This window comes from Mustela lutreola, chromosome 7 (genome assembly GCF_030435805.1).
Source record: "Mustela lutreola isolate mMusLut2 chromosome 7, mMusLut2.pri, whole genome shotgun sequence".
Classification (NCBI taxonomy): domain Eukaryota; kingdom Metazoa; phylum Chordata; class Mammalia; order Carnivora; family Mustelidae; genus Mustela; species Mustela lutreola.
Window position 1 is genome coordinate 67,560,891 of NC_081296.1, and position 24,313 is coordinate 67,585,203.

Sequence of the window (24,313 nt, forward strand, 5' to 3'; positions counted from 1 at the left end):
GAAGAAAACCAATGCTGGCAAAATGTCTGCCATAAGCGGCTCACCCAGAAACATCTAAGATTTAAATTCTTCTGGCCTCTTCTACATTAGTAATACATCCAGAATTTGACAGTTACCAATCAAAGCATAAGTGACCTAGAACTATCACAATTTATGCATGATCAATCAGGCTGCCATGTCAGTGCATTTGAAGGGAGACAACACTAGATCAGACGAGGGCAGCTTAATCATGAAAAGGACTCAGTGAGACTAGAACCTTGGCCTTATGCTAAGTCGTCAAACCCTTAGATAAAGCTTAAAAGTAGTTTAAGTACTAAATAACAGTGGTTAGAGTTTGGTTCTTCCCTATCTCAAACCAGTTATGCATAAAGCAACACTCAGAAGAGTGGGGAGGGGGTGAAAAGACGCTGAAGCCAGAGGAAAAGAAATGGTTCACGGAGATAGCTAAATTAGTTAACGGGTGGCTTAAATTAGTTAACGGGTGGCTTAAACATTTACAAGAAAACAAAAATATCATAAAAATAAAATGGAAGATTCCTAATTTTTAAGACAAAATAAGAAACTCCAAATAAACGGCGGGCCATACGCTAGGAATTCAATCTTGTCCACCGTTAGTTAGGTTATTTTTTCCCCGAAGGAAGTTTGGGAAATCCTGTCCCAATTTCAGCCAAATGAAGCTCGACTTCTTACAGCTTGAACTAAAAAAGGAGGTACTGCTGTGAAGGAAGAACTCTCGGGGAGTTCCAAGCTGGCGTTGGCGGTTATCAAAGGACAGAGACCAGAAAAACAGGAGAAAAGTACACAGGACTGAAAACCCACACCGAAGAGCGGACGCCAGCCTGGCGGAACCAGAAGTCCCGGCTGTTTCCCAAGGAGCCAATCGGCGCGCGGCCCGGAGGTTGGCGGCCGAGCGCCCCCAGCGGCCGGGAGGATAGAGGACCTCCAGGAAAAGGAGGAGGTGGAACTCCCAGCATGCAGTTCCCGAGAGACACACCCCAGCGTTGCCCCAGGAGACGTTTGGTCTATTTTTATAGTCTCTCTCTGCAATCCCTGCCACCTGTGGGTGGGATTTCCACTTTTAGAGTTCTGTAAGAAACAGATTGGCTATGCTGCCTGCCTCAGGTTAGCTCGCTGTAAAGCAGTGGGTCGATGGCATTTCCCTTTTAATTGCGGTCGGTAGAGCCAAAGTGGCATTGCCCTTTTAAGGCCGGTGGCATCAGGCTTCCGGGGGCGTGGTCCGTCCTTAGGAATACCCGGCCCTGCGCTGGGCTGATTCATTCGGGGGCTGGAGCTGCAAGCGTCGACGTCGGCTCCTGCGCCGGGAGCAGCCTCGCTCGTCATTGGCTGGTTCTGGGGGACCGCCCCCCCCTTGCCACCCCTGGGTTCCCTCTCTGGTCCGCAGTAGAAACACTGCCCTCTTGGTTCTTGACCCCTGGGCCTTTCTCCCTTCCCTCCCTCCCTCCCTCCCGCTGCCGCCGTCGCTTCAGACGCCCCTGCTCCCGAAGGAGCTCCTGGTTCAGTGATGGGGTCTCGGGCTTCCACGTTACTGCGGGACGAAGAGCTCGAGGAGATCAAGAAGGAGACTGGCTGTGAGTTCGGTAGGGGGTGGGAAAGCGGCCGGGCCCGTGAGAGTGGCCTCAGAACCGACAGCGGCTTGTCGTTGAGGTCCGTTGTTGGGGTGCTCGGAGGTTGCCCGGTACTGAGCAGCCTCCAGCGCTGCAGCTTCGTGGCCGAGGGCTGGAGCCTGTTCGTAGAAGCTGGGCTCTGGCCCCTGTGGGGCTGTCCTTCCCCTCAAAGGCAGGAGTCGCGATCACCCTTAGAGCACAGGCATCGCTCTTTTTTCTTATCCCTGCTCATGAAAGTCCCCGAACTCCTTCCTTTTATCTTTCTTCTCGCCAACCTCGAATTCAGGAGTTCTGGATGGATCCTGTAGAAAACCCAATCCGTTCCTATGACGTTTCTGGACAAGCACTTAAAGTCACTGTCAACTGTGGGAAATCATAAATAAATTCTTTCCGCAACTGGAAAGATGAATCCAGAAAGCAAGATCCTATAGTAAGGCTTTGGAAGACGTGCCCTGGTGACAGCAGACCTTTAAACAATGAGGGGTCTGAGAGTATGAGATTCCATTCTGAACCTGTGGAGAGAAAAGCACGGATACTGTGACCACCAGTTTTTTACTTAGACTGAGGATGCTTACTGTCCTAATTTCAGATATATTGATTTCTACTATGCTGGTGTACTTTATGCAGTCGCTATAGAAATTGGATGTGCTCCAAAATCTTAGTGCGAGTTTGTACTAGGCACTGATGTTTTTTATAGTCCAGTCTCTTCCTCATTAAACCGAACATAGGGGAAACAGGGCTTGGGGAATTCAGAAGCTCGGTGTGACATAATCACAATTTTGTATAGCCCTTGATAATATACACACTATTTTTTCAGCAATCCATTATGACTCTTGTATTTTATGTAAGTTATGTAACTGTCTGAGCTCTGTTTCTTCATGATAACCTGTCTTTAATGATGAGGTGTCCAGTAATTCAGTGATCCATATGCAGGTAATATTGAAGGGTGCTGAGGGAACTACATAATTTCACAGGCAGTGGTGTGGCCTGAGAGAAACTGAATGCTGTCCTGTGCTTTCGACAGATTTAGCTTTTAAAATCTTCAGTGTGGAAGAGATGTTATCTAGCCCCCACCCTTGGCAGATTGGTTTACTGCTTTTAGCATCCCCTAACAGATGGCCCATAGCCTCTCCATAAATACCTTTAGAGGTGATAAGCACACCACCTACTGATTTTGGATGAAAGACAGAAAGTAGTTAGCTGGTTATAATGTATAATACTTGTTTGGCTACTTGACCTTATGGTCATTTGATGACTCATTTTGACTCTTTAAGAGTAGAAATAAAGGCAGTTGGGAGTCAGCAATCATTTTATTAAATTCTGTGGTCATGACCTCTGACCACACTTGTAAATATAAGAACTGCTTTAGGTCTAAGGTGACACCAGAGTTAAAGCATTCATACTTAAAATAAAAGGTCAAATCATGAAGTGCAAGCCACAGTGAGGATGAAAAAAAGCTATTTTTGCCTCAAGATGAGGGAGCACTAATCCCATTTGGGCATATTTACATTTTACAAAATGGAAAGACCCTGGACTCTATAGGACTGGAGTTATTTTACTGCGTGGCTTGTGGAGGAACAGAAGTACATACTCCTGGAAGAGCTGTTGCCCTAGTTGCCAAAAAGTGAATCAAATCTTTAAGGAGATTCTCAACCACAAGCAATGCAAACGGATGTTAAGCCAGAAAGCCTAATGAACAAGTAGTTATGGAATTTTTGCATTATCTGTGTGCTAGGTACTCAAAACAGATGGTGACAAAAGATGCCCATAGGAGTTAGGATTAGCATTACGACATAAGGTAGCTGAAATTGTGTGCCACGCACCTTCAGACTTCAGACTCAGAGTCTGTGGGCTGTCTTGGAGAGAGCAGGAGTTGGGCCCTGATCCAGGAATGAATGAATTAGATTTAGATAAATTAATTTAGGACATTTTAGGTGGCTTCCATGAGCATTCTACTCCAGCCTGCTACACAGCCATCCCTTGATCCTGTTAGTGTCCATCACCACAGTTGACTTTTAAAGTAGTAATTTTAACATGATAAAAAAGGTTTAGAAGACTAAAAACAGATACGGGAGGGGGAGGTGGAGAAGTGGGATTTGTCCAGTTTTCATCTGCTTCTTGTTCCATTAAGAGTTTAGGGAACTATCAGGGGTGCCTGGGTGGCTCACATGGTTGGCCATCTGCCTTGGGCTCAGGTCGTGATCTCCAGATCCTGGGATGGAGCCCCATGTCGGGCTCCTGGCTCAGCGGGGAGTCTGCTTCTCCCTCTCCATTTGCCTCTTCTCCAGCTCATGCTTTCCCTGTATCTCTCTGTATCAAATGAATAAATAAAATCTTAAAAAAGAGTTTAGGGAACTATCAATCAGAAACACTTCAAGTTAAGAACAAGTAATACGTCTTACTACTCCCTTTGCCAGTGAGAAAATGTGGCATAATTGAGAAAAACTGACTTTATATTCAATATGAAAGCTTTGCATTGGAATTGATTATATTTAAACATATTTTCTGTAAGTCTAAATTGAGTAGAATTCCTGCATGACTGGCTTAGCCAGTATTTGAAATGTGATCTCTCAAGTGTTTGGCCAACTAATTCTAGGTAAGAATTACCTGTAAGCCTCAGTTTTGTCATCTGTAAATGGGAATAATAATATTACCTACTTCATAGGATTCTTAAGAGGATTAAATGAGGGCGCCTGGGTGGCTCAGTGGGTTAAGCCGCTGCCTTCGGCTCAGGTCATGATCTCAGGGTCCTGGGATCGAGTCCCGCATCGGGCTCTCTGCTCGGCAGGGAGCCTGCTTCGTCCTCTCTCTCTGCCTTCCTCTCTGCCTACTTGTGATCTCTCTCTGTCGAATAAATAAATAAAATCTTTAAAAAAAAAAAAAAAAAAAAAAAGGATTAAATGAGATAAATTATATAATCTACTTAGAATAGTGCCTGATATATAAGTATCAGGTAAGTATCAGCTATTATTTTGAATCATAGATAAGAGTCATCTTTTTGGGAAAATATTTGTATGAACTAGTTATAAAACTATATCTAGGGCTATATAAGTGGAGAGGTGACAGCATTTTATGCTTTTCGTATTTTCAGGGAGCATTGGACTAGAAATCAAGTTGTTTTCCCAATTCTACAGAAATAAAACTTTTTAAAGGAATCGACATCTTTTTTTTTTTTTTTTTAAAGATTTTATTTATTTATTTGACAGACAGAGATCACAAGTAGGCAGAGAGGCAGGCAGAGAGAGGAGGAAGCAGGCTCCCTGCAGAGCAGAAAGCCCGATGCGGGGCTCGATCCCAGGACTCCGGGATCATGACCTGAGCTGAGGGCAGAGGCTCAACCCACTGAGCCACCCAGGCGCCCCAGGAATCGACATCTTAATGTTTATAACAGTTTTTAAAAAAACATTGTCTAAAGAAAATTAAAACATTTTTCATTAAAAAAAATTTTTTTTGAGAGAGAGATTGGCAGTGTGGGCCAGGGAGGGGCAGATGGAGAGAGAGAGAGAATCTTGAGCCAGCTCCATGCCCAGCTCAGAGCCTAGTGCAGGGCTCGATCTCACAACCCTGGGATCATGACCTGAGCTGAGGATCAAGAGTCCTATGCTTTACCACCGGAGGCACCCAGGCATCCCTTAAAACATTTTGTGTTGGCATAAACATTTGCTATATTGTCTTTGTCCTATTACCTTCTTTCACACATAAGCATTTTCATATACTAAAGCCCAGCTGAATAAAAGTTACCATTGGGGGGAAATCACAACGGTCTTGGGAGTTTCTATAATCTCTACTCTTAGTTCACTTAACTGTAGCAGTAAACTGGCTGTGAATTACTTAAAACCATTTTTTTTTAAATAGTCATTTAATCTGTGAGAAACAATTCAAGCTAGTGGAGTAATAATAAATGCCCTTTAATTTAATTATTATTTTTTACATTCATTTACTTTTAGTCTCTAGTTCTGGTGTGTGTCATGTGGTATGGGGGTGGTGTTAAACAGGTTTAGGAAGTAAGTTTTATAGGCTGGTGAGGTTTTGTTTGAGAAGGTATAGTGATGATAGAATAGTGGGTTTTTTTCTTTGGTTTCAACAAAGAACACAAGCCTGGCAAAGGCAATTGCTTGAGAATAAAATATCTCAAAATGCAAGAACCCCTTCACCTGCCAAGCCATGTTGCCTGAAGGTGCTATCTTCTGGCATAGGAAATCACATATAACTAACACCTTTAGCTGGTTTGGGGTTAAGGGATTTTGTAAAGCTATGTACTTTTCCTCCCAACTTACTATGAAAGATTTAAAATGCACAAAAAAGTTAAAGTAGTGTAATATCCATATACTTTTCACCTCAATTCAGCAGTTAACGTCTTGCTTTATCTACATATAGATAAATATATATAGCTTTAGCTGTGTATTTGCTTTATCTATTTATATGTGTATATCTATTTATCTTTTGGTGAACCATTTAAAAGGCAGGTGACAGAACACTTTGCCTCTAAGTATTTCTGCATGTATCTCCTGAGAATAAGGGTTTTATTTCCCTACTTAACCTCAGTACTCTATCACACCTATGAAAATTGACAGTAATTTAAAAGTATTATCTACCATTTAGTCCATATTCAAATTTCCCCTATTAGAACAAGGTGGTTTGTTGTTGTTGCTTTAGTATCTTTTAAGTCTCTTAATCTATAGGTTCCCTTAGAGAGTAGGCCAGCTCTTGAAGCCGGCTGTCAAGGGAAACTGAAAGTGTTGGAGTGTGGAATGGTTGGGATTCAGGCTTCAACTTCTCAATCTTTTATCTGGAGTTACCTTTGGCTGTACTAGTATGCTTTACCTAGGTTATCAGTCTGTTCTGTGTTAAGATTTAAGATAATGGTAAGGGGAAAATAACTTTTCTCTTACTCCCTTTTCATTTTATTCTTCCCTTTGTCATTCCTACCAAGTCCTTGGTACTTCTCTGAAATGCCTTTGTCGGGGCGCCTGGGTGGCTCAGTGGTTTGGGCTGCTGCCTTCGGCTCAGGTCATGATCTCAGGGTCCTGGGATGGAGCCCTGCATCGGGCTCTCTGCTCCGCAGGAAGCCTGCTTCTCTCTCTCTCTCTCTCTCTCTCTCTGCCTGCCTCTCTGCCTACTTGTGATCTCTGTCTGTCAAATAAATAAATAAAATCTTTAAAAGAAAAAAAAAGAAATGCCTTTGTCCTCTGAGCATGAGGCCTCATGATAGAGAGTTCTGTAGTCTGATTGGCAGAGTCTTTCAAGTAATCTTCCAACAGTATAAAATAATTATTTGCCCATTAGTGGAGAAAAATATAGCTTCATTCAATACTTGACCAGGTCCACACCCTTTTTGGAGAGGTCAACTCCAGAGACTTCCTTTCGGTTACCAAGAATTGGTGCAGGTTTGGGGCACCGATCCTGTTAGCCTAGTGCCTTCTGGTGAGACTAGTTTACTGGAAACCTTCTGGCCTTCTCTTGTGGCAGTTCCAATATCTTTCTGCACTTTGAAGTTGCTGTGAGCTCTGCACCTTGGAGATTGCTTTATATTCTTGTCATGGTGGATTTGGCACCTAAATTGAAGCTTGCTTTCCTCTTCCTCTTCCTCCTTTCTCCTCGTTCTTCTTAATAAACATTAGTTCTGGGGATGCCTGGGTGGCTTAGTTGATTAAGTGGCTGCCTTCAGCTCAGGTCATTATCCCAGGGTCTTGGGATCGAGTTCCACCTTGGGCTCAGCAGGGAAGTCTGTGTCTCCCTCTCCATCTGCCTCTGCTCATGTTTTCTCTCATTCTCTCTCTCCCTCTCTCTCTCAAATTAAATAAATAAGTAAAATCTTTAAAAAAGAATAAATTCTGAAGTTTAGGACATAGATTGAGATTTAACCATATCGAGTTATATTAAAAGTTGACATTTGGTTGTACATTTCTCTACTGTTTCCATATAGCCCCCTTCTGCCTGGAAGATAGCAGGCTTATGGTTCATGAAAATTTGTGAAGCATTCCATGTGGTTTCCAAAAGATTAATTTATTTATTTGAGAGACAGAGAGGGGGAGTGTGCATGAGCATGGGGGGTGGGTGTGCAGAGGGAGAGAATCTTCAAGCAGATGCCCCGCCCCCCCAGTTTGGAGTCTGATGCTGGGCTCTGTCCCATAACCCATGAGGTGATGACCTGAGCTAAAACCAGGAGACTCTTAATGGATTTAGCCACCCAAGTTCCCCAAGCATTCCATATTTTTAAGGATATCAGGCATAAGCTGATCTTTTTTCTGAAATATGGGATATAATATCATACCAGTATTTGGTAAGGGACTTTTTAGAATCATACTTTAAGGTGTTCTTTGAGATAATCTATTAGAAAGATGTCTGACGGCTCATTTGTTAGTTGAAGGGGGTTGGACTAGACGACAAAATTCCTGCCAGTTTCAAGATTGTATCAGTAGCTATACATACATAAATATATATAGAATTTCTTGAAGGATTCACAAAAAACTGGTAATAGTGTTTGCTTCTGGCAAGGGAAACTGGGGAACTTGGTTGTTAGGGAGACTATTCATTGTGTACGCTTTTGTACTATCTGTGTTTTTACAATGTGTGTGGATTATTTTCTCAAATTGCAAAAAAGGGGTGCCTGGCTGTCTTAGTCCATAGAGCATGCAACTCTTGCAGGGTTGTGAATTTGAGTCCCATGTTGGGTGTAGAGATTCCTTAAAAATAAAATATTTTTGAAAAACAACCTAGTATAAATAGAAATACAATTTAATGTTTTCCTGTTAAAAGGAAAGTAATCTGAAGTATGTAATAGTCTAGGTACTAAAAACTGACCCAGTGGACTAAATATTCTGCAGTTATTAAGAAGGACTCCAAAGCAACACAGAAAAATTATGAGTGAATGAATGAGAAGGTATTCCAACTATGGAAAGTGTCCAAGTGGGTCGTATTGAATGGTTATATACATTTCTTTGTATAAGAAATGAAAAACAGTAGTGTTGAGATTGTGAACAAGTTTTGTTCTTTCAGAAAATCTTTTGGAAAAGTTAGTCATTCTTTAACTGACTTATTTTTGTTAAACTAAAGGGACCTTTAGTTCTAGAGCATCCTTTGAGGCCAGAGGCCAGAGCCAGGGTAAACAGGTCAGGTTCCTGAAGAAAATGGCTGTAGCTGCCAGAGAGGAGAGAGGTGAAGATTAATTAATGCAACAGTGAAACTGTACCCAGGCTCACAATGTGAGGATGGTGATGCGAATGGTTAACCTGGAGTGTTTACCCTGTACCAGACGCTCTGCCAAGTGCTTTCCTCTCCTGGCCTCACAGAGTTCTCTCCGCAGCCCTTTTCGTTCACCCCTCACTGAGTAGGCAGGCGGTGGTGCCATGAATGGGATCAGTCTGTTACCTGACCCCCACCAGAGAGCACGGGTTGGCAATGGGTCCCCAGCTACCTCCTCCGTGCCTGGCACCTGCAGGCTCTGGGCTGGTGTTGTGCTGGCTGGGACTGATTCTTCTCTGCGCTCTTTGGAGAGCTAGTACCCACAGCCCAGCTTGGGGTGAAATCTGATGCTGAAGAATTCACTGCTGCCTCTAGCGTGCCTTCTCATCCTAGCTCCAGGCCATTCACTTCCTGCTTCTCCCGCTGTGCCCCGGTTTACTTTGTCCCATTGTTCCTAAAAGTGCAAGTAGATTTTGTTGAGCTGAGGGAGGAGGGCTACTGTCAGCCTGCCTTCAGCCATCCCTTTTAAACCCCTGAAGGTACAGCCTAGGACAAAGTCCACACTTACCACACCCTTTTTGGTTCCTGTCTTTTCCCCTTTGATAACTGTCCTTTTTCTCCCTCCTACTTCCCATCAGCCAGGAAACTAAACTACTGCCCAGAAATTTCTTTATGCATTTTCAAATTCTTACTGTGTACCTGCCTGTTATTACTTCATTTTAATTGCCAGCTTATGCTTGAGTTAAAAAAATTAGCAACTGGGTTGCTCAGTTGTTAAACCTCTACCTTCCGCCCAGGTCGTGATTGCGCGGTTCTGGGATCAGAGACCCGCATCAGGCTTCCTGCTCAGCGGGGAGCCCCCTTCTCCCTCTCCCACTCTGCTTGTGTTCCCTCTCTTGCTCTGTCAAATAAATAAATAAATAATCTTTAAAAATTAAAAAAAAAAATTAGGAGGAAAATAGCTTCCTTGTAGATATTATCTCTTGATAACCTGATCTTTTACAAATTGCCTAATTTGCTTCTGGGTTAGGGAGCTCAGTGGAGCTCCTGCAGTCACAGAAAAGAAACTGACCTGACCCTGTGATCTTTTACTTAAATGTCAGTTCTGAGGGAAGAGAAAAGCCACTACAGCTTGGTGCAGGAGCAAACCAGATTTCCACTGAATCACCCAGGTGTTCACAAACCAGATTTTATAAAAACAGAATCTGTCCCAGGGCACCTGGCTGGCTCAGTTGATGGAGCTTGGGACTTTCTAAGTTCAAGCCCCACGATGGGTATAGAGATTACTTAAAAATAAAATCTTTAAAAAATAAAATAAAAATTGAATCTGCCCCAGTCTTTAAGTACAAGTTAACCAACCTGGCATTGCCAGCCTGAAACCTCAAACTGATTAATAGGTATGTGTTTTTAATCAGAGCATACAGTTAATAGCCTCTAAGTCATGTGAAAAGGTGTAAAGAGTAAAAAGGTTAAAGTTTCACAATTTCCTTTTAAACTAAATTTGGTTTTGTTTTGCTAAATCTTAACCACTTGACATTTAGTGTATAGTCCTGATGAAGCCCAGACTTCATCCCTGAGAGTCCATTTTGATTGCTCTTAATTTACTTATTTTCTAACTCCTTTCGTTAGCTTTTAAAATTTATGTTTTGACACTCTAGAAATGAGTGAGAGTTGAGACAACTCCCCATTTTACTCTCTTTGAAGTGTATGGTGGGCTGGGACCAGAAAGGCAGTTGACTTCTGAAGGGCCAGACTCAAGTTCATTTCAAGTAGAGGGTGACTTTGCCAACTGGGACTAATTTTGTGCTCTTCAGTTTCCCACAGTCAGATCACCCGCCTCTACAGCCGATTCACCAGCCTGGACAAAGGAGAAAACGGGACTCTCAGGTAGGCAGTTGCCGTCTTTATTTTTTGGGCAGTATCTGAACAGGCGCCTTTATCCCCAGGGCACAGGTGATAGGCATCTAGAGTGCAAAGGGCAGGGACCAGTTCTTCACTGTCTTCGAGAGTCATGCATTCACCAGGGAGTTAAATAAGCAGAAGAATGGCATTACATTGGTCACCAGGTGCTTTGTGCCTTACTCTTAACTCCTCTTAGTTTGGGTGGCCATTGTTCTGGTCCTAGGAACGTCCTTTTAAGATTTTTCAGCTTTCTGGGGCGCCTGGGTGGCTCAGTGGGTTAAAGCCTCTGCCTTTGGCTCAGGTCATGATCTAAGAGTCCTGGGATCGAGCCCCACATTGGGCTCTCTGCTCAGCAGGGAGCCTGCTTCCTCCTCTCTCTCTGCCTGCCTCTCTGCCTACTTGTAATCTCTGTCTGTCAAATAAATAAATAAAATCTTAAAAAAAAATTAAAAAAAAAAAAAGATTTTTCAGCTTTCTCTGCTTGAGTTTTCCCATGGCCCCTTCCCAGACATGTTAGCCTTCAGGAAGTCGATCCAGGGCAGTCCAAGGTAGTCCAGATTGTTTTGCCCTCTCCTCATTTCCCAACCAGCCCCATAACCCTAAGGTGCACCACTTTGTATATGTAAATGTTAGATAAGATGTTCAATGGTTTAGTCTAGAGCAGTAGTTCTCAATTGACGGCTCTTTTGCTCCTAGGCAACAAAATATCTAGAGACGTTTTCAGTTCTCAGGATTGGGGCGTAACGTTGATGTCTGGTGTGTGGTGGTCAGGAATGTGGCTAAATGTGCTATAATAGACAGGATAGGCGCGCTCCCCCCCAACAAAGAATTTATTCTTCCCTAAATATCCAACATGCCAACATTGAGAATCTCTGCTCTAGAGTTAATTATATGATTTCAGAATAATGGGATTTTGTACCATTTTGAATTTGTAATTGTCTTACCATTGTCCAATTAAATATCTCCTTACTGTCACCTCCCACCCTAACTCTCAGTGGCAAGCTCAGCTTTAACTAAGTAATAGAGAACGAAGCTGTCAGCTTTTCTAGTGGCTGGCAGGAAGCAAGAAGTGGTCTAGGAATTCTTTGAAGGCTTCTAGCACAGTAGTGGAATATGGTCTAAAGGGGGAAGGAGTATAGTTGCTAAGCCTTTGTGCATGATCCGCAGGCAGAGTAGCTAGAGAATGCTGGTAAATCCATAGGGCCATGTTTGTGCAGGGCAAAATCTGCTCTCACTAGAAGCTGGGATGGACTCAAACCATGCTATGTAGTCATTAACGTCAACAACTGGAATACCTACCATGTGCAAAGACCACACTGGGTGCTTTCTCTTCTTTTTTATATTGAGACAAATACATATAATATAAAATTTACCATTTTAAAATATACAATTCATTGACATTAAGTGCATTCACAATGTTGTATAACCATCACTGCTGTCTAGTTACAGAACATCTTCATGTCCCCAGATGGAAATCTTGTACCCAGTAAGCAGTCATTTCCTATTTCAGGGGCAGGGACAACCACTAATCTACTTTATTCTCTCTCTGGGCATTTCATATAAATGGAATCATATAGTAGGTGGCCTTCTGTGACTGTCTTCTTTCGTTTAACATGGTGTTTTCAAGGTTCTTCAACAATATAGCATATACCAGTACCTCATTCCTTTTTATGGCTGAATAATATTCCATTATATGCATATACCATGTTTTGTTTATCCGCTGATAAGTTGATGGGCACTTGGAACATTTTTGTGTGGACATATGTTTTAATTCTCGTTGAACTTATACTTAGGAGTAATATTGTGTGTCCTATGGTAATTTTATGCTTAATTTATTGAAGAACACCAAATTGTTTTCCACAGAGGCTGCACTGTTTTACATTCCTACCTGCGATATATTGAGAGTTCATACTTCTCCACATTCTCACCAACACTGACTGTCTTTTGATACTAACTATACTGATGGGTGTGAATGATAATATCATTGTGGTTTTGATTAGCAGTTCCCTGCTGGCTCTTGATACTGAGCATCTTTTCATGCTTGATCATTTGTATATCTTCTTCAGAGAAATGCCTGTTTGAGTCCTTTGCCTATTTTCTAATTGGTTTGTCTTTTTGTTGAGCTGTAAGAGTTCTTCCTATATTCCAGATATTAGATCCTAGTGAAGTACATGATTTGCAAATGTTTTCTCCTGTGCATAGTCTTTTCACTCTCTTTGTGGTTTTCTTTGAAGCACAAAAGTTTTAAATTTCGATGAAGTATAATTTATCTAATTTCTTTTTTGGGCTGTATGCTTTTGGTGTCATATCTAAGAAACCATTGCCAAATCCAAGGTCATGAAGATTTACCCCCAATGTTTTCTTCTAAGAATTGTATAGTTTTAGCTCTTCTATTTAGGTCTTTGACTCATTTTGAGTTATTTTGTGTGTATATACATGTACTACATATATGGTGTTAGATTAAAGTCAAATTTTATATATGTACTATATATGTACTTTAATATGCATACTCTAAATGTACTATATATATATACACATACATGTATTATATATGTATACATGTATATGTATACATATATATTATATATATGTGTGTTGTATATGTATATGTACACAGTATGCAGTTAAAGTCAAACTTTTTTTTTTTTTTGCACTTGGATATCTACCTATCCCAGTACCATTTGTTGAAGAGACTCTGTAGATTTGCACTAGAAAAAATAAATCAGGGGTGTAGGGTGACTCATTAGGTTTAATGACCGACTCTTAATTTTGGCTCAGGTCATGAGATCAAGCCCTGCCTCTGGCTCCTGGCTCAGCTTGGAGTCTGCTTGTCCCTCCCCCTCCGCTTCTCCCTCCACTTGCACCTGCTTTCTCTCTCAAATAAATAAAATCTTTTTAAAAAGAAAAGAAAAATCATACTAGAAATCTTATTTTTTAAGGTTTTATTTTTAACTAATCTCTATACCCATTGTGGGGCTCAAACTCACAACCCTGACATCAAGAGTCCCTTGCTCTCTAGCCTCCGCGAGCCAGGTGCCCAGAAATCTTTTTTTTTCCCTTTCAGTTCTAATACTTGAATAATTTATTTGAGTTTGGGGTTACATCTTCCTCATAAATTCAGATTTAATCACTGAGTAAAGATACAGAATTCACATTCATTTTGAGTCCTTTTCTTTGTGGAAACAGTGCTGTGTAAGTTGTGTGTGTGTGTGTGTGTGTGTATCACTTTCATTATTTGCTGAAAAACATTGGAAAGACTCTTATAAAAGGAGCTGTCTCTTAGAAAGGATGAAAACTTTGTAGGTGTCAGCTGGTATTTACTTGTTGATTAAAATGTAGCTAAGATTTGGGACACCTGGATGGCTCAGTGGGTTGAACCTCTGCCTTCGGCTCAGGTCATGATCTCAGGATCCTAGGATCGAGCCTCGAGTCGGGCTGTCTGCTCAGTGGGGAGCCTGCTTCCTCCTCTCTCTCTCTCTCTCTCTCATTCTGCCTGCCTCTCCACCTACTTGAGATTGAAATAAATAATATCTTTAAAAAAATATATAGCTAAGATTTGCTCAGTACCTAAAACACTCTCTCATACTTAATGGAAAGCCAGTGGGCTAATTGACTCATTTGATAGGTATTTATTGACTATCTGTGATGTGCTAGGCACCGTTCTCAGCACTTGTTTCTACACATTCTTGGGGATGAGGTGGTGGAAAGTGATGAGATAATTTTTTATTTCATAGCTACCTGGATCTAACTGATGTTTCCATACTCAGCTTTACAAAGCACTAGGTCCTAAATGTGTGCTTTGATCTCCAAGTGGTGTGGATTCAAACTCGAGGGAAGCTCCAGGCCACCTTGAGAACAAGAAGAAATTATCCCATTGTACTACACAGTAAACAATGAGCATGTTATATGTAAATCATTTTGTTGGATCACCCACTATTGGGATTTCAGCTCTGGTTTTGCTTCCTGACAACAGCCATCTCTGCCTCTGGCCGTTTGTTAGATTGTCTTACCCTCTTCCTTAGCCAACAGTGTCTTCTCTCCTACTCCTTCCAACCTTAGAGAACTGCTGGACTCCAAAATCTTCTATAGTACAGTATGATATAGCTCCTTGTAGCCTTTACTGCCAAACCCAGCTCAAGTCCTGTCGTGACCTTTCCAGAACCCATTAGGGTGCTTAGCCAAATGCAAGTGACCAATCTTTTGTTGACTGGAACAGGCCCCACTTTCTTAAGAAGGCTTTTTAGCAGAAATCATTTCCTTTTTACATTTTCTTCACTTTACCCTTCTATGATGACCCATGTCTGGGCCTGAAGCCAGATCTGCAGAGCAAGAGGCTACCAAGTACCCTCCACTGCATTTGTATTCCTTTGTAGTGTCATTCCCAGAGGGAACATACAGCAGAAACTATGGAAGGCTTTGGCTAGAAATGGAGCTGCTCCAAAGTGCTTTCAGAGATTTGCCCCAAAGTATGTTTAATAGGACACTAGTTTTTTGGTCTACCAATAGGTGTTTATAAAAAGAAGAAAAAAGGGGCGCCTGGGTGGCTCAGAGGGTTAAGCCTCTGCCTTCGGCTCAGGTCATGATCCCAGGGTGCTGGGATCCAGCCTGCATTGGGCTCTCTGCTCAGCGGGGAGCCTGTTTCCTCCTCTCTCTCTGCCTGCCTCTCTGCCTACTTGTGATCTCTCTGTCCAATAAATAAATAAAATCTTTAAAAAAAAAAAAAGAAGAAGAAGAAGAAAATTACCAATTAAGCTTTATGCAGAGCTTTGTGGGCAAGGTTTAACAGGCTTTTTTATGGCATTTCCTGGCATCTTTAATATGCTCAAATGAATTGGGCCACTTCAAGAGGGGAATACTGTAAACAGTATATGTGAAATTATTTGCAGTTTTTCTATAGACTTTCTTTTTATATGGGTCCTCTTCCAGATTGGTATTTCATGAACATAAAAATGTACTGTAACCTCACAAATCTTATTTTCTTCAGATGCTATTATTTGGGTAAAATGTTTCTACCGCTGCTATTGAAATTGATCTTCTTGAAATGGGCATCTGTCTGTTTTTGTTTTTGTTTTTGTTTTTGTTTTTGTTTTTTAAGGTTTATTTGTTTATTTATTTATTTGAGAGAGAAAGAGAGCACACAGAGAGAGGGGGAGAAGCAGACTCCCCAGTGAGCAGGGAGCCCCATATGGTACTGGATACAGGACCCTGGGATCATGACCCAAGCCGAAGGCAGTTGATTAACCAACTGAGCCACCTAGGTGCCCTGGGCATCTATCTTATAAAGGGTCTTGCAGTGGTCCTTTTTAGATGAGATCTAGATGAGAATCTTGTCAGCATCTGAATACAAAGATGATTTCTTTTGTTTAAGTATCTTCTGTACTGGGGCATCTGGGTGTCTCAGTTAAGTGTCTGCCTTTGGCTCAGGTTGTGATCCCAGGTTCCTTGGGATTGAGACTTAACATAGGTGGAAGGAGTCTGCTTCTTCCTCTGTCCCCTCTCCCCCTGCTCCTCTCCTGCTGGCTCACGAGTTCTCTCACTCTCTCTCAAATAAATATATATTTAAGAAAAGCATCTTCTGGGGGCGCCTGGGTGGCTCAGTGGGTAAAAGCCTCTGCCTTCTGCTCAGGTCATGATCCTGGAGTCCTGGGATTGAGCCCCACATTGGGTTCCCTGCTCAGCAGGGGAGCCTGCTTCCACCTCTCTCTCTCTCTGCTTGCCTCTATGTCTACTTGGGATCTCTCTCTGTCTGTCAAATAAATAAAATCTTAAAAAAAAAAAAAGAAAAAGAAAAAGAAAAACATCTGTACTGATGTAATGTATGGGTTAAAAGTCAGCATAATGATTACCCTTTGTGGAGGGGAGCAGGTAGAGACAAAAGGAGCAGGAAGGAGGTATCTGGATATAGATCATAATCTGTTTCCTGATTTGGGGACTAGTTATAATCTTAACTGGGTTACAACTCGTCATGCCAAATACTTGTGATGTGTGCTCTTTTCTGTGTGTATATTATACCTCAGTAAAAGTTTACTTGAAAAATATCTTATTGAGCACTTTTAACATCGACTGTTTGTCAGATAATATTTTTTCTCAAGTAATACCATGATGAAAAATATTTCTGGATATTAAATCATGCAGGTTAAGTTGACTACAGGGGATAGTGCAAAGAAACTAACATCTGCAAGTACTTATTACTGAGAAATGCCAGTTGGCTATGTTGTTACATATCGCTCAAAAAAACATTACCTGTAAATTTCAGGAGCTTGAGTCCTGAATGGGAGCCATTTATCTGCTTAAACACTGAGTGCTTTTGAGGTTCACTTTCTTGTTTAACTTTACCCAGAGGACAGATGATTTCAGCGTCCCAGACAAGTGCTTGCTTTGTATACACTGGTATCAGTCATTCCAGAATGAAGCTTCCCTGAGAGAACCATGATCCCAGTGTAATTCTAACTCTTATAGTAGATAATCTCTTTTTAAAAATATTTTATTTATTTATTTGACAGATATCACAAGTAGGCAGAGAGGCAGACAGAGAGAGAGATTGGAGGAAGCAGGCTCCCCACGGAGCAGAGAGCCCGATGTGGGCCCGATCTCAGGACCGTGGGATCATGACCTGAGCCGAAGGCAGAGGCTTTAACCCACTGAGCCACCCAGGCGCCCCATAGATAATCTATTTTTTTTTCCCTCTCTGAAACCTTCAAATAATCTCCTTTTGATGTTCTGAAACTTCACAAAGGCATACCTTTACTTTTCATTATTCATTGCTCAGTATTAGATGAACATTCTTTTTTTTTTTTTTTTAAGATTTTATTTATTTGACAGACAGAGATCACAAGTAGGCAGAGAGGCAGGCAGAGAGAGAGGCAGGGAAGTAGGCTCCCCACTGAGCAGAGAGCCCAATGTGGGGCTCCATCCCAGGACCCCAGGATCATGACCTGAGCTGAAGGCAGAGGCTTTAACCCACTGAACCACCCGGACGCCCCTAGATGAACATTTTTTTTTTTTTTTTAAAGATTTGATTTATTTATTTGACAGAAAGAGATCACAGGTAGGTAGAGAGACTGGCAGAGAGAGAGAGAGAGAGAGCGGGAAGCAGGCTCCCTGCTGAGCAGAGAGCCCGATGTGGGACTCGATCCCAGGACCCTGAGATCATGACCTGAGCCGAAGGCAGCGGCTTAACCCACTGAGTCACCCAGGCGCCCTAGATGAACATTCTTAATCTAAAAATATGTCCCTTAGCTGGGAAGTTTTCTTCTGTTATTTCTTTTATTATTTCCCTCCTTTCTTTATTGATCTTTTTTTTTTTTTTAATTTTTTTAAAAGATTTTATTTATTTATTTATTTAAGAGACAGTAAGAGACAGAGAGACCGTTGGTGGGGGAGGAGACACCCCACTGAGTGGAGAGTCCAATGTGGGGCTCGATCCTGGGACTCTGGAATCATGTCCTGAGCCGAAGGCAGCTGCTTAACTAACTAAGCCACCCAGGCGCGCCTCTTTTTTGATCTTTATGGGATATCTGTTGGCTGGTTATTGCAGCATCAAGACTCAGCTTTTCACTCATATTTCCTGTTTGACTTTTTCCTTTGCTTTCTGAAAGAAATCCTTGCATTTGTTTTTCAGTTCTTTTGATGAACTTACTTATTAGTCCACAGCCTTATTTTTTAACTTCTGAGAACCTTTCTTGTTCTCTGACCTCTCTTCTCTCATAGTAGCTTATTTTTGCTTTACAGATGTAAAAATGTATCAAATGTGTTTTGGGCTCCTTATTAGAATCTTTCAGGGGCCCCGGGGTGGCTCAGTCGGTAAAATGGCTGCCTTTGGCTCAGGTCATGATCCCAGGGTCCTTCGTGACCCTAGGGTCCTGGGATCAAACCCCACATAGGGCTCACTACTCAGCAGAGAGCCTGCTTCTCCCTCTCCCTCTGCTTGTTGCTCTGCCTACTTGTGCTCTCTCTCTTTCTCTGTGTCAAATAAATAAAGGAAAAAAGAATCTTTCAGAACTTTCAGTGTTCCCTGAATCATCATTATCTCTATTCTTCTTGATTCTACTCTTTTTTTTTTTTTTTTAAAGATTTTATTTATTTATTTGTCAGGGATAGAGGGAGGGAGAGAGAGCGAGCACAGGCAGACCGAGAGGCAGGCAGAGGCAGAGGGAAAAGCAGGCTCCCTGCCGAGCAAGGAGCCCAATGTGGGACTGGATCCCAGGGCGCTGGGATCATGACCTGAGCCGAAGGCAGCTGCTTAACCAACTGAGCCACCCAGGCGTCCCTGATTCTACTCTTTTATGCTATTAATTTTTCCATAGTATCTGGTGAGCTTTGGTTGTCCATTCATATTTATGAAAACACCTGCATGAAGTACTGTAGAAAACTGGCATGGATTTATTTGTGATTGGTTTCTCCACAGGTCTTTCCTGGATGGAAAGGCTGACTTCAAGCCCTCTGTTCTCTGAGCAGGGCCAGTAAGTTGGTAGACTTCACTTTAGGGTATGTGGTCAAGGAGCAAAGGGACAGATTTGTGGCCCTCTTCCCCCAAATAAAAGGACTGTGTTCCTCCAAAGCCAACTTCCCATATTTGGTTGCAGCCCTACCCAGGTAGGACTTTCCATTTCTCTCCATGACCCTTCATTTTTCTCCTGGGGACAAATGGTTTTATATTCTTAGGATGGGGACTAGCAGCAGTGGGCACCTGGACTGTTCTTTAAAAATTCCTTTAACTCATTACCCTGAATGAGTTCATTCATTTACCTGGCACCTCTGAGTATGGTGCCTTGCTGAGCTTCTGCAGGACAAAATGGCTCTCCGCTCCCCTGCAGCCTTCTCATGGGCCCTCTACTCTGACTTACTTGTCAATACATTTGCATTGATTTTCTGACTTCCAGAATTTGGCACAATCCCTTGTTTACTAGTTCACTGCTCCCACCCTGGTTGTTTATGTCAGGGATATGTTCCATGTGTATGTTTCTGCTGACTTTTCAGGCAGTTTTAGAGAATGAGAGAAGGTCAGTGTGTTTGTGCCCACCATGTTCAACCAAAAGTCACATACAGCCTTGTAGCTAATGGGTCTGGCCCTGGAATGCTAAAACAATTAGCAGAGACATGATTTGGCACCTGTGGACACTTCCATGATTCTATTATCAAGATAATAACAAAATTCTATTACTGATTTAATTTAGAATATTAATTAGAAGGGGGTGCCTGGCTGGCTGAGTTGGAAGAACATGTGACTTTTGATCTTGGGGTTGTGAGTTTGAGCCCCACGTTGGGTATAGAGATTACAAAAAAATATAAATAAACTATTAATTAAACGCTTCAGATAATGGAAATTATTTCAGTGTTGAATCTAAATAATAAGTTATTTATTTCTATTTTATTACTTAAATATGAAACACTTTTTTTAGTTCAGTATTCCCCTCAAGTATGTCATTTTAACAGATTTTAATGTCCTCATTATGTATAAGTCATCTCACCATCGACCCTGGGGCTTGAAATATAAACAGTTAACTGAGGCTGATTTTCCAGTCAGAGAAGGAACCTGCATACTGAAGATCAGTGTAGAGGACTGGCCCTCCTGGTTACTAAAAGTCTCTCAAACAGCCTTTTCTTTCTGAGGGTATGGAAAACCACTCTTCACTGGGAATTTCTTAGCCACAAAGAATGCTGTTATATTGGGCGCCTGGGTGGCTCAATGGGTTAAGCCTCTGCCTTTGGCTAAGGTCATGGTCTCAGGGTCCTGGGGACACCCGAGCCCCTGAGCCTCCCACCCCCAAAATCAGGCTCTCTGCTCAGCAGGGAGCCTGCTTCCCCCTCTCCCTTTGCCTGCCTCTCTGCCTCCTTGTGATCTCTCTCTCTCTCTCTCTGCCAAATAAATAAATAAAACTCTTTTTAAAAAAAGAATGCTGTTATATATGATTCTATGCTCAGACTTGCCTACTTCCAGTTATAATATCTTTTCTTAAAATATCTTTGAGGGAAAAAAATATCTTTGAGGAAGATTTTCCCAGGTATACTGTAAGATACAATATAATATTGGCATGCTTTTTAATGAGTACACACAGATTTTGAACAAATCTTCCATGTGTGGGCTGCTTAGAGTATGTATTTTTCTCTATTAGGTTCGCGTCAGTGGACAAATTTAAGTTATGTTTTAGAAAAAATTGCCCATGTGATCTCCATTCTGCTATAGAACAACTAATAATAACAAACTGTATTATTGAGCTGTTTACAAACTATTGTTTTTTACTCTTTCATTTTAATCTTGATACTATCAACAGTATTCCTCTTGGCCTTATAAAACTGTATGTATAAACAATCTAAATTCCAAGAGTAGAGTTAAAAAAAAAAAGTGTCAAAGGACAGGTTTTGGGTCTTACTGACATTGGAATTCCAAGACCAGATCCCTTTTGAGACTGAAGTTCAGGCTGGATTGTGTACTCACTGCCTGATATTAGACATGGTATTTAAACTGTGCTGTTTCTCAGCTAAAATTACTCTAGCTTGTTAGACTTTAAGCTGAGGTATGTGGCTGTGCAATTCAAATGAGCCTTAATCTTCATTTTAAAAGGGAGTAGTTATTGTTTCTTAACTTCTGTCAAGGAAGAGGAACCACTTTGGGTGATAACTTGGACTTTGTATTACAGAACAAGTTATGTAATTAGAACTTAGTACATGTTTGTAGAATCAAATAATCAGGACCTCTGTAACTTCCTTTATCTTTTATCATCTTTTTTTTTTTTTTTTTTAAAGATTTTTTTTATTTATTTATTTGACAGAGAGAAATCACAAGTAGGCAGAGAGGCAGGCAGAGAGAGAGAGAGGAGGAAGCAGGCTCCCTGCTGAGCAGAGAGCCCGATGCGGGACTCGATCCCAGGACCCTGAGATCATGACCCGAGCCGAAGGCAGCGGCTTAACCACTGAGCCACCCAGGCACCCTATCTTTTATCATCTTAAGCAGTGTCTTCTTTTGGTTCATTAATTGATGTAAAAATTATTACCCTAAGTGATCAAGGAAGATTAGAATTTAAAGTTACTGTTCCAGAGCCCTGCATTTATTCCCCTAGGTCAGTTTCAACCTGTGTCACCACCAGATGTGCTGGAGATGAGCTTCTTCAGTTAATTTAGCACCATCTAAATGTTAAACCGTTCTAAGAGAAACATGGTATTGAAGGCTTCTCGATAAAATAGGGGTATTTCATTAGCAGTTAGTACAAAGTGGGTAGAGGAATAAGTTTTATCTCTTCTGATAGTAAACATCTTGAAGGCAAGAATGGGGCTTATTTGAGTTTTGTTTTTTGTTTTTTGTTTTTTTTTTTACTTTTTTTTACTTTTTATCTGGAAATACTAATTTCAAACTTATAGAGAAGTTCCAAGAATAATACAAAAACTTCTACATACCTGAAATCTAGATTTGCCAATTGTTAATATTTTGCCCCAGACTTCATTGTGACATTCTTGTGTCAAAGTCAAGAAATTTAGTATTTTGATATAGTTATATACTATTACATAATTATATATTCTGTATGGAATTACGTAGCTCAGTAATGTCCTTTGTGGCAATGTTATTCCTAGTCTAGATCATGCATTGAGTTCAGCCGTGTGTCTCCTATGATCTGGAGTAATCTGTCTACGGCCATACCACCCTGAACGCGCCCGATCTCGTCTGATCTCGGAAGCTAAGCAGGGTCGGGCCTGGTTAGTACTTGGATGGGAGATCTGGAGTAATCTGCCTTCTCTGTCCTTCATGACATCCATATTTTTGAGGAGTATGGATATGTTATAGACAGTTTTATATTCTTGGCACTGAATATCAACTAAGAAATTTTTAGAAATTCCTTATTGAACATTTTTTGGGCGAGCACCTTTCTTTCAGAATGTTTGATATGGGAAAGAAATGTGTGGTGTTTTATTTATTGGGGTGTCCCAGTGGCTCAGTCAGCTGAGTGTCTGCCTTCAGCTCAGGTTGTGATCCCAGGATCCTGGGATCGAGCCCCAGGTTGAGCTCCTGGCTAAGTGGGGAGTCTGTTTTTCCCTCAGCCCCTCTCCCTACTGCTGTGTGCTCTCTCTCTCTCTCTCAAATAAGTGAACAACTTTTTAAAAAGAGTTTATTTATTTATTTATTTATTTATTTGAGAGAGTGAAAGAGATAAAGGGGAGTGGGTCAGAGGAGAGGAATGGAACCTTGAGCAGACGCCCTGCTGAGTACAGAGCCTGGTACAGCTGAAACCCACAACCCTGGGATCATAACCTGACCTGAAGTTGGTTGCTTAACCAACTTGGCCTCGCAGGCACCCAAGAAGTCTGTGGCTTTTTTTTTAATGATTTTATTTATTTGAGAGAGGACCAAGGGGGTTGGGGGACACAGGGAGAGTGAGAGCAAGAAGCAGACTCCCCACCGAGCAGAGAGCAAATAGGGGACTCCATCCTGGCACCCTGAGATCATGACTTTAGTCAAAGGCAGATGCTTTACCAACTGAGCGAGCCACCCAGGCACCCTGTGTTTTTATTATTATTCTATTCTGTTTCATTTTATTTTATTTATCAAGATTTTATTTTTAAGTAATCTCTACACCTAATGTGGGACTCAAACTCAAGAGTCATGCATGCTCTCTACTGACTCAGCCAGCCAGGCGCCCCAGAAATGTGGGGTTTTTGTTGTTGTTGTTTTAGAAAAAAGAACATGTATTTGACTTCAATTTAAATTTAGACTTAAATCATAGTTCTCCTACTTACTAGCTCATAGCACTGGGCAAGTCACTTTAGCTCACTGCCTCTCAGTTTCCTCAACTTGAAAAGAGTACAGATAAAATGTTGGCCTAAAGAAATGAGATAATGTGGGCGCCTGGGTGGCTCAGTGGGTTAAGCCGCTGCCTTCGGCTCAGGTCATGATCCCAGGGTCCTGGGATCGAGTCCCGCATCGGGCTCTCTGCTCAGCGGGGAGCCTGCTTCCCTCTCTCTCTCTGCCTGCCTCTCTGCCTACTTGTGATCTCTCTCTGTCAAATAAATAAATAAAATCTTTAAAAAAAAAAAAAAAGAAATGAGATAATGTGTATAAACAGAGCAGCACATGGTATGTATACAGCGAATGGCAGCTAATAATATTCATCTTAGCATAACTTCCAAGTTGTGAGAGGATGACTGCTCTTTCAGGATCAAGGTTTAAATATTTCTGTGGTCTGGGTCTGTAGAAGGCAATGGAGAAAAGGCCAGAATCAGAGCAAGGAAGTAATGGAAATCACTTAGTTGTCACACTTCATTCTTTCCTTGGACACTGCCCAAGAATTCCTTGCATTTCATAGATGTTGTAGATTCTAGCAAGGGTCCAGGATTTTTGCTACTATACACAAGCTCTGTGGTGTTGATAGTTGGAGCTGCTGTTCATTCCAAACTTAGTAACTAAGTACAAAATGGTAATGTTCAAAGAATGATTTACAGGGACAGCTCAGTATTTGCTTGTTAGTTGTTTTATTGACGTAACTTGTGTGCTGAATTCACTGGAATGTGGCATAGTCGAATCTGGCTTCTTCCACTCCTGAGTTGGTGCAAGAAACACTTGGCAGCTACTAAAGTGCTATTCTTTGCACTTATTTTGGTATAATTTGCCA

At 41.6% G+C, this 24,313-nt stretch overlaps 2 protein-coding genes across 4 annotated transcripts in view; one reads left to right on the forward strand and one right to left on the reverse strand.

The window, feature by feature from the left end:
* EXD1 (exonuclease 3'-5' domain containing 1) overlaps positions 1–901 on the reverse strand; it is a 34,553-nt gene extending 33,652 nt beyond the window's left edge. The window contains exon 1 of one of the 3 annotated variants that reach the window (XM_059181200.1): positions 587–901. The gene's annotated coding sequence lies outside the window, so the exon portion shown is untranslated. The remainder of the gene's footprint in view (positions 1–586) is intronic. The other 2 variants (XM_059181201.1, XM_059181198.1) reach the window with 2 other exon arrangements.
* A 483-nt stretch (positions 902–1,384) lies between these two features.
* CHP1 (calcineurin like EF-hand protein 1) overlaps positions 1,385–24,313 on the forward strand; it is a 48,423-nt gene continuing 25,494 nt past the window's right edge. The window contains exons 1-2 of the mRNA XM_059181211.1: positions 1,385–1,589; positions 10,625–10,697. Coding sequence (XP_059037194.1) covers positions 1,523–1,589; positions 10,625–10,697 — 140 coding nt within the window. The 5' untranslated portion in view covers positions 1,385–1,522. The remainder of the gene's footprint in view (positions 1,590–10,624; positions 10,698–24,313) is intronic.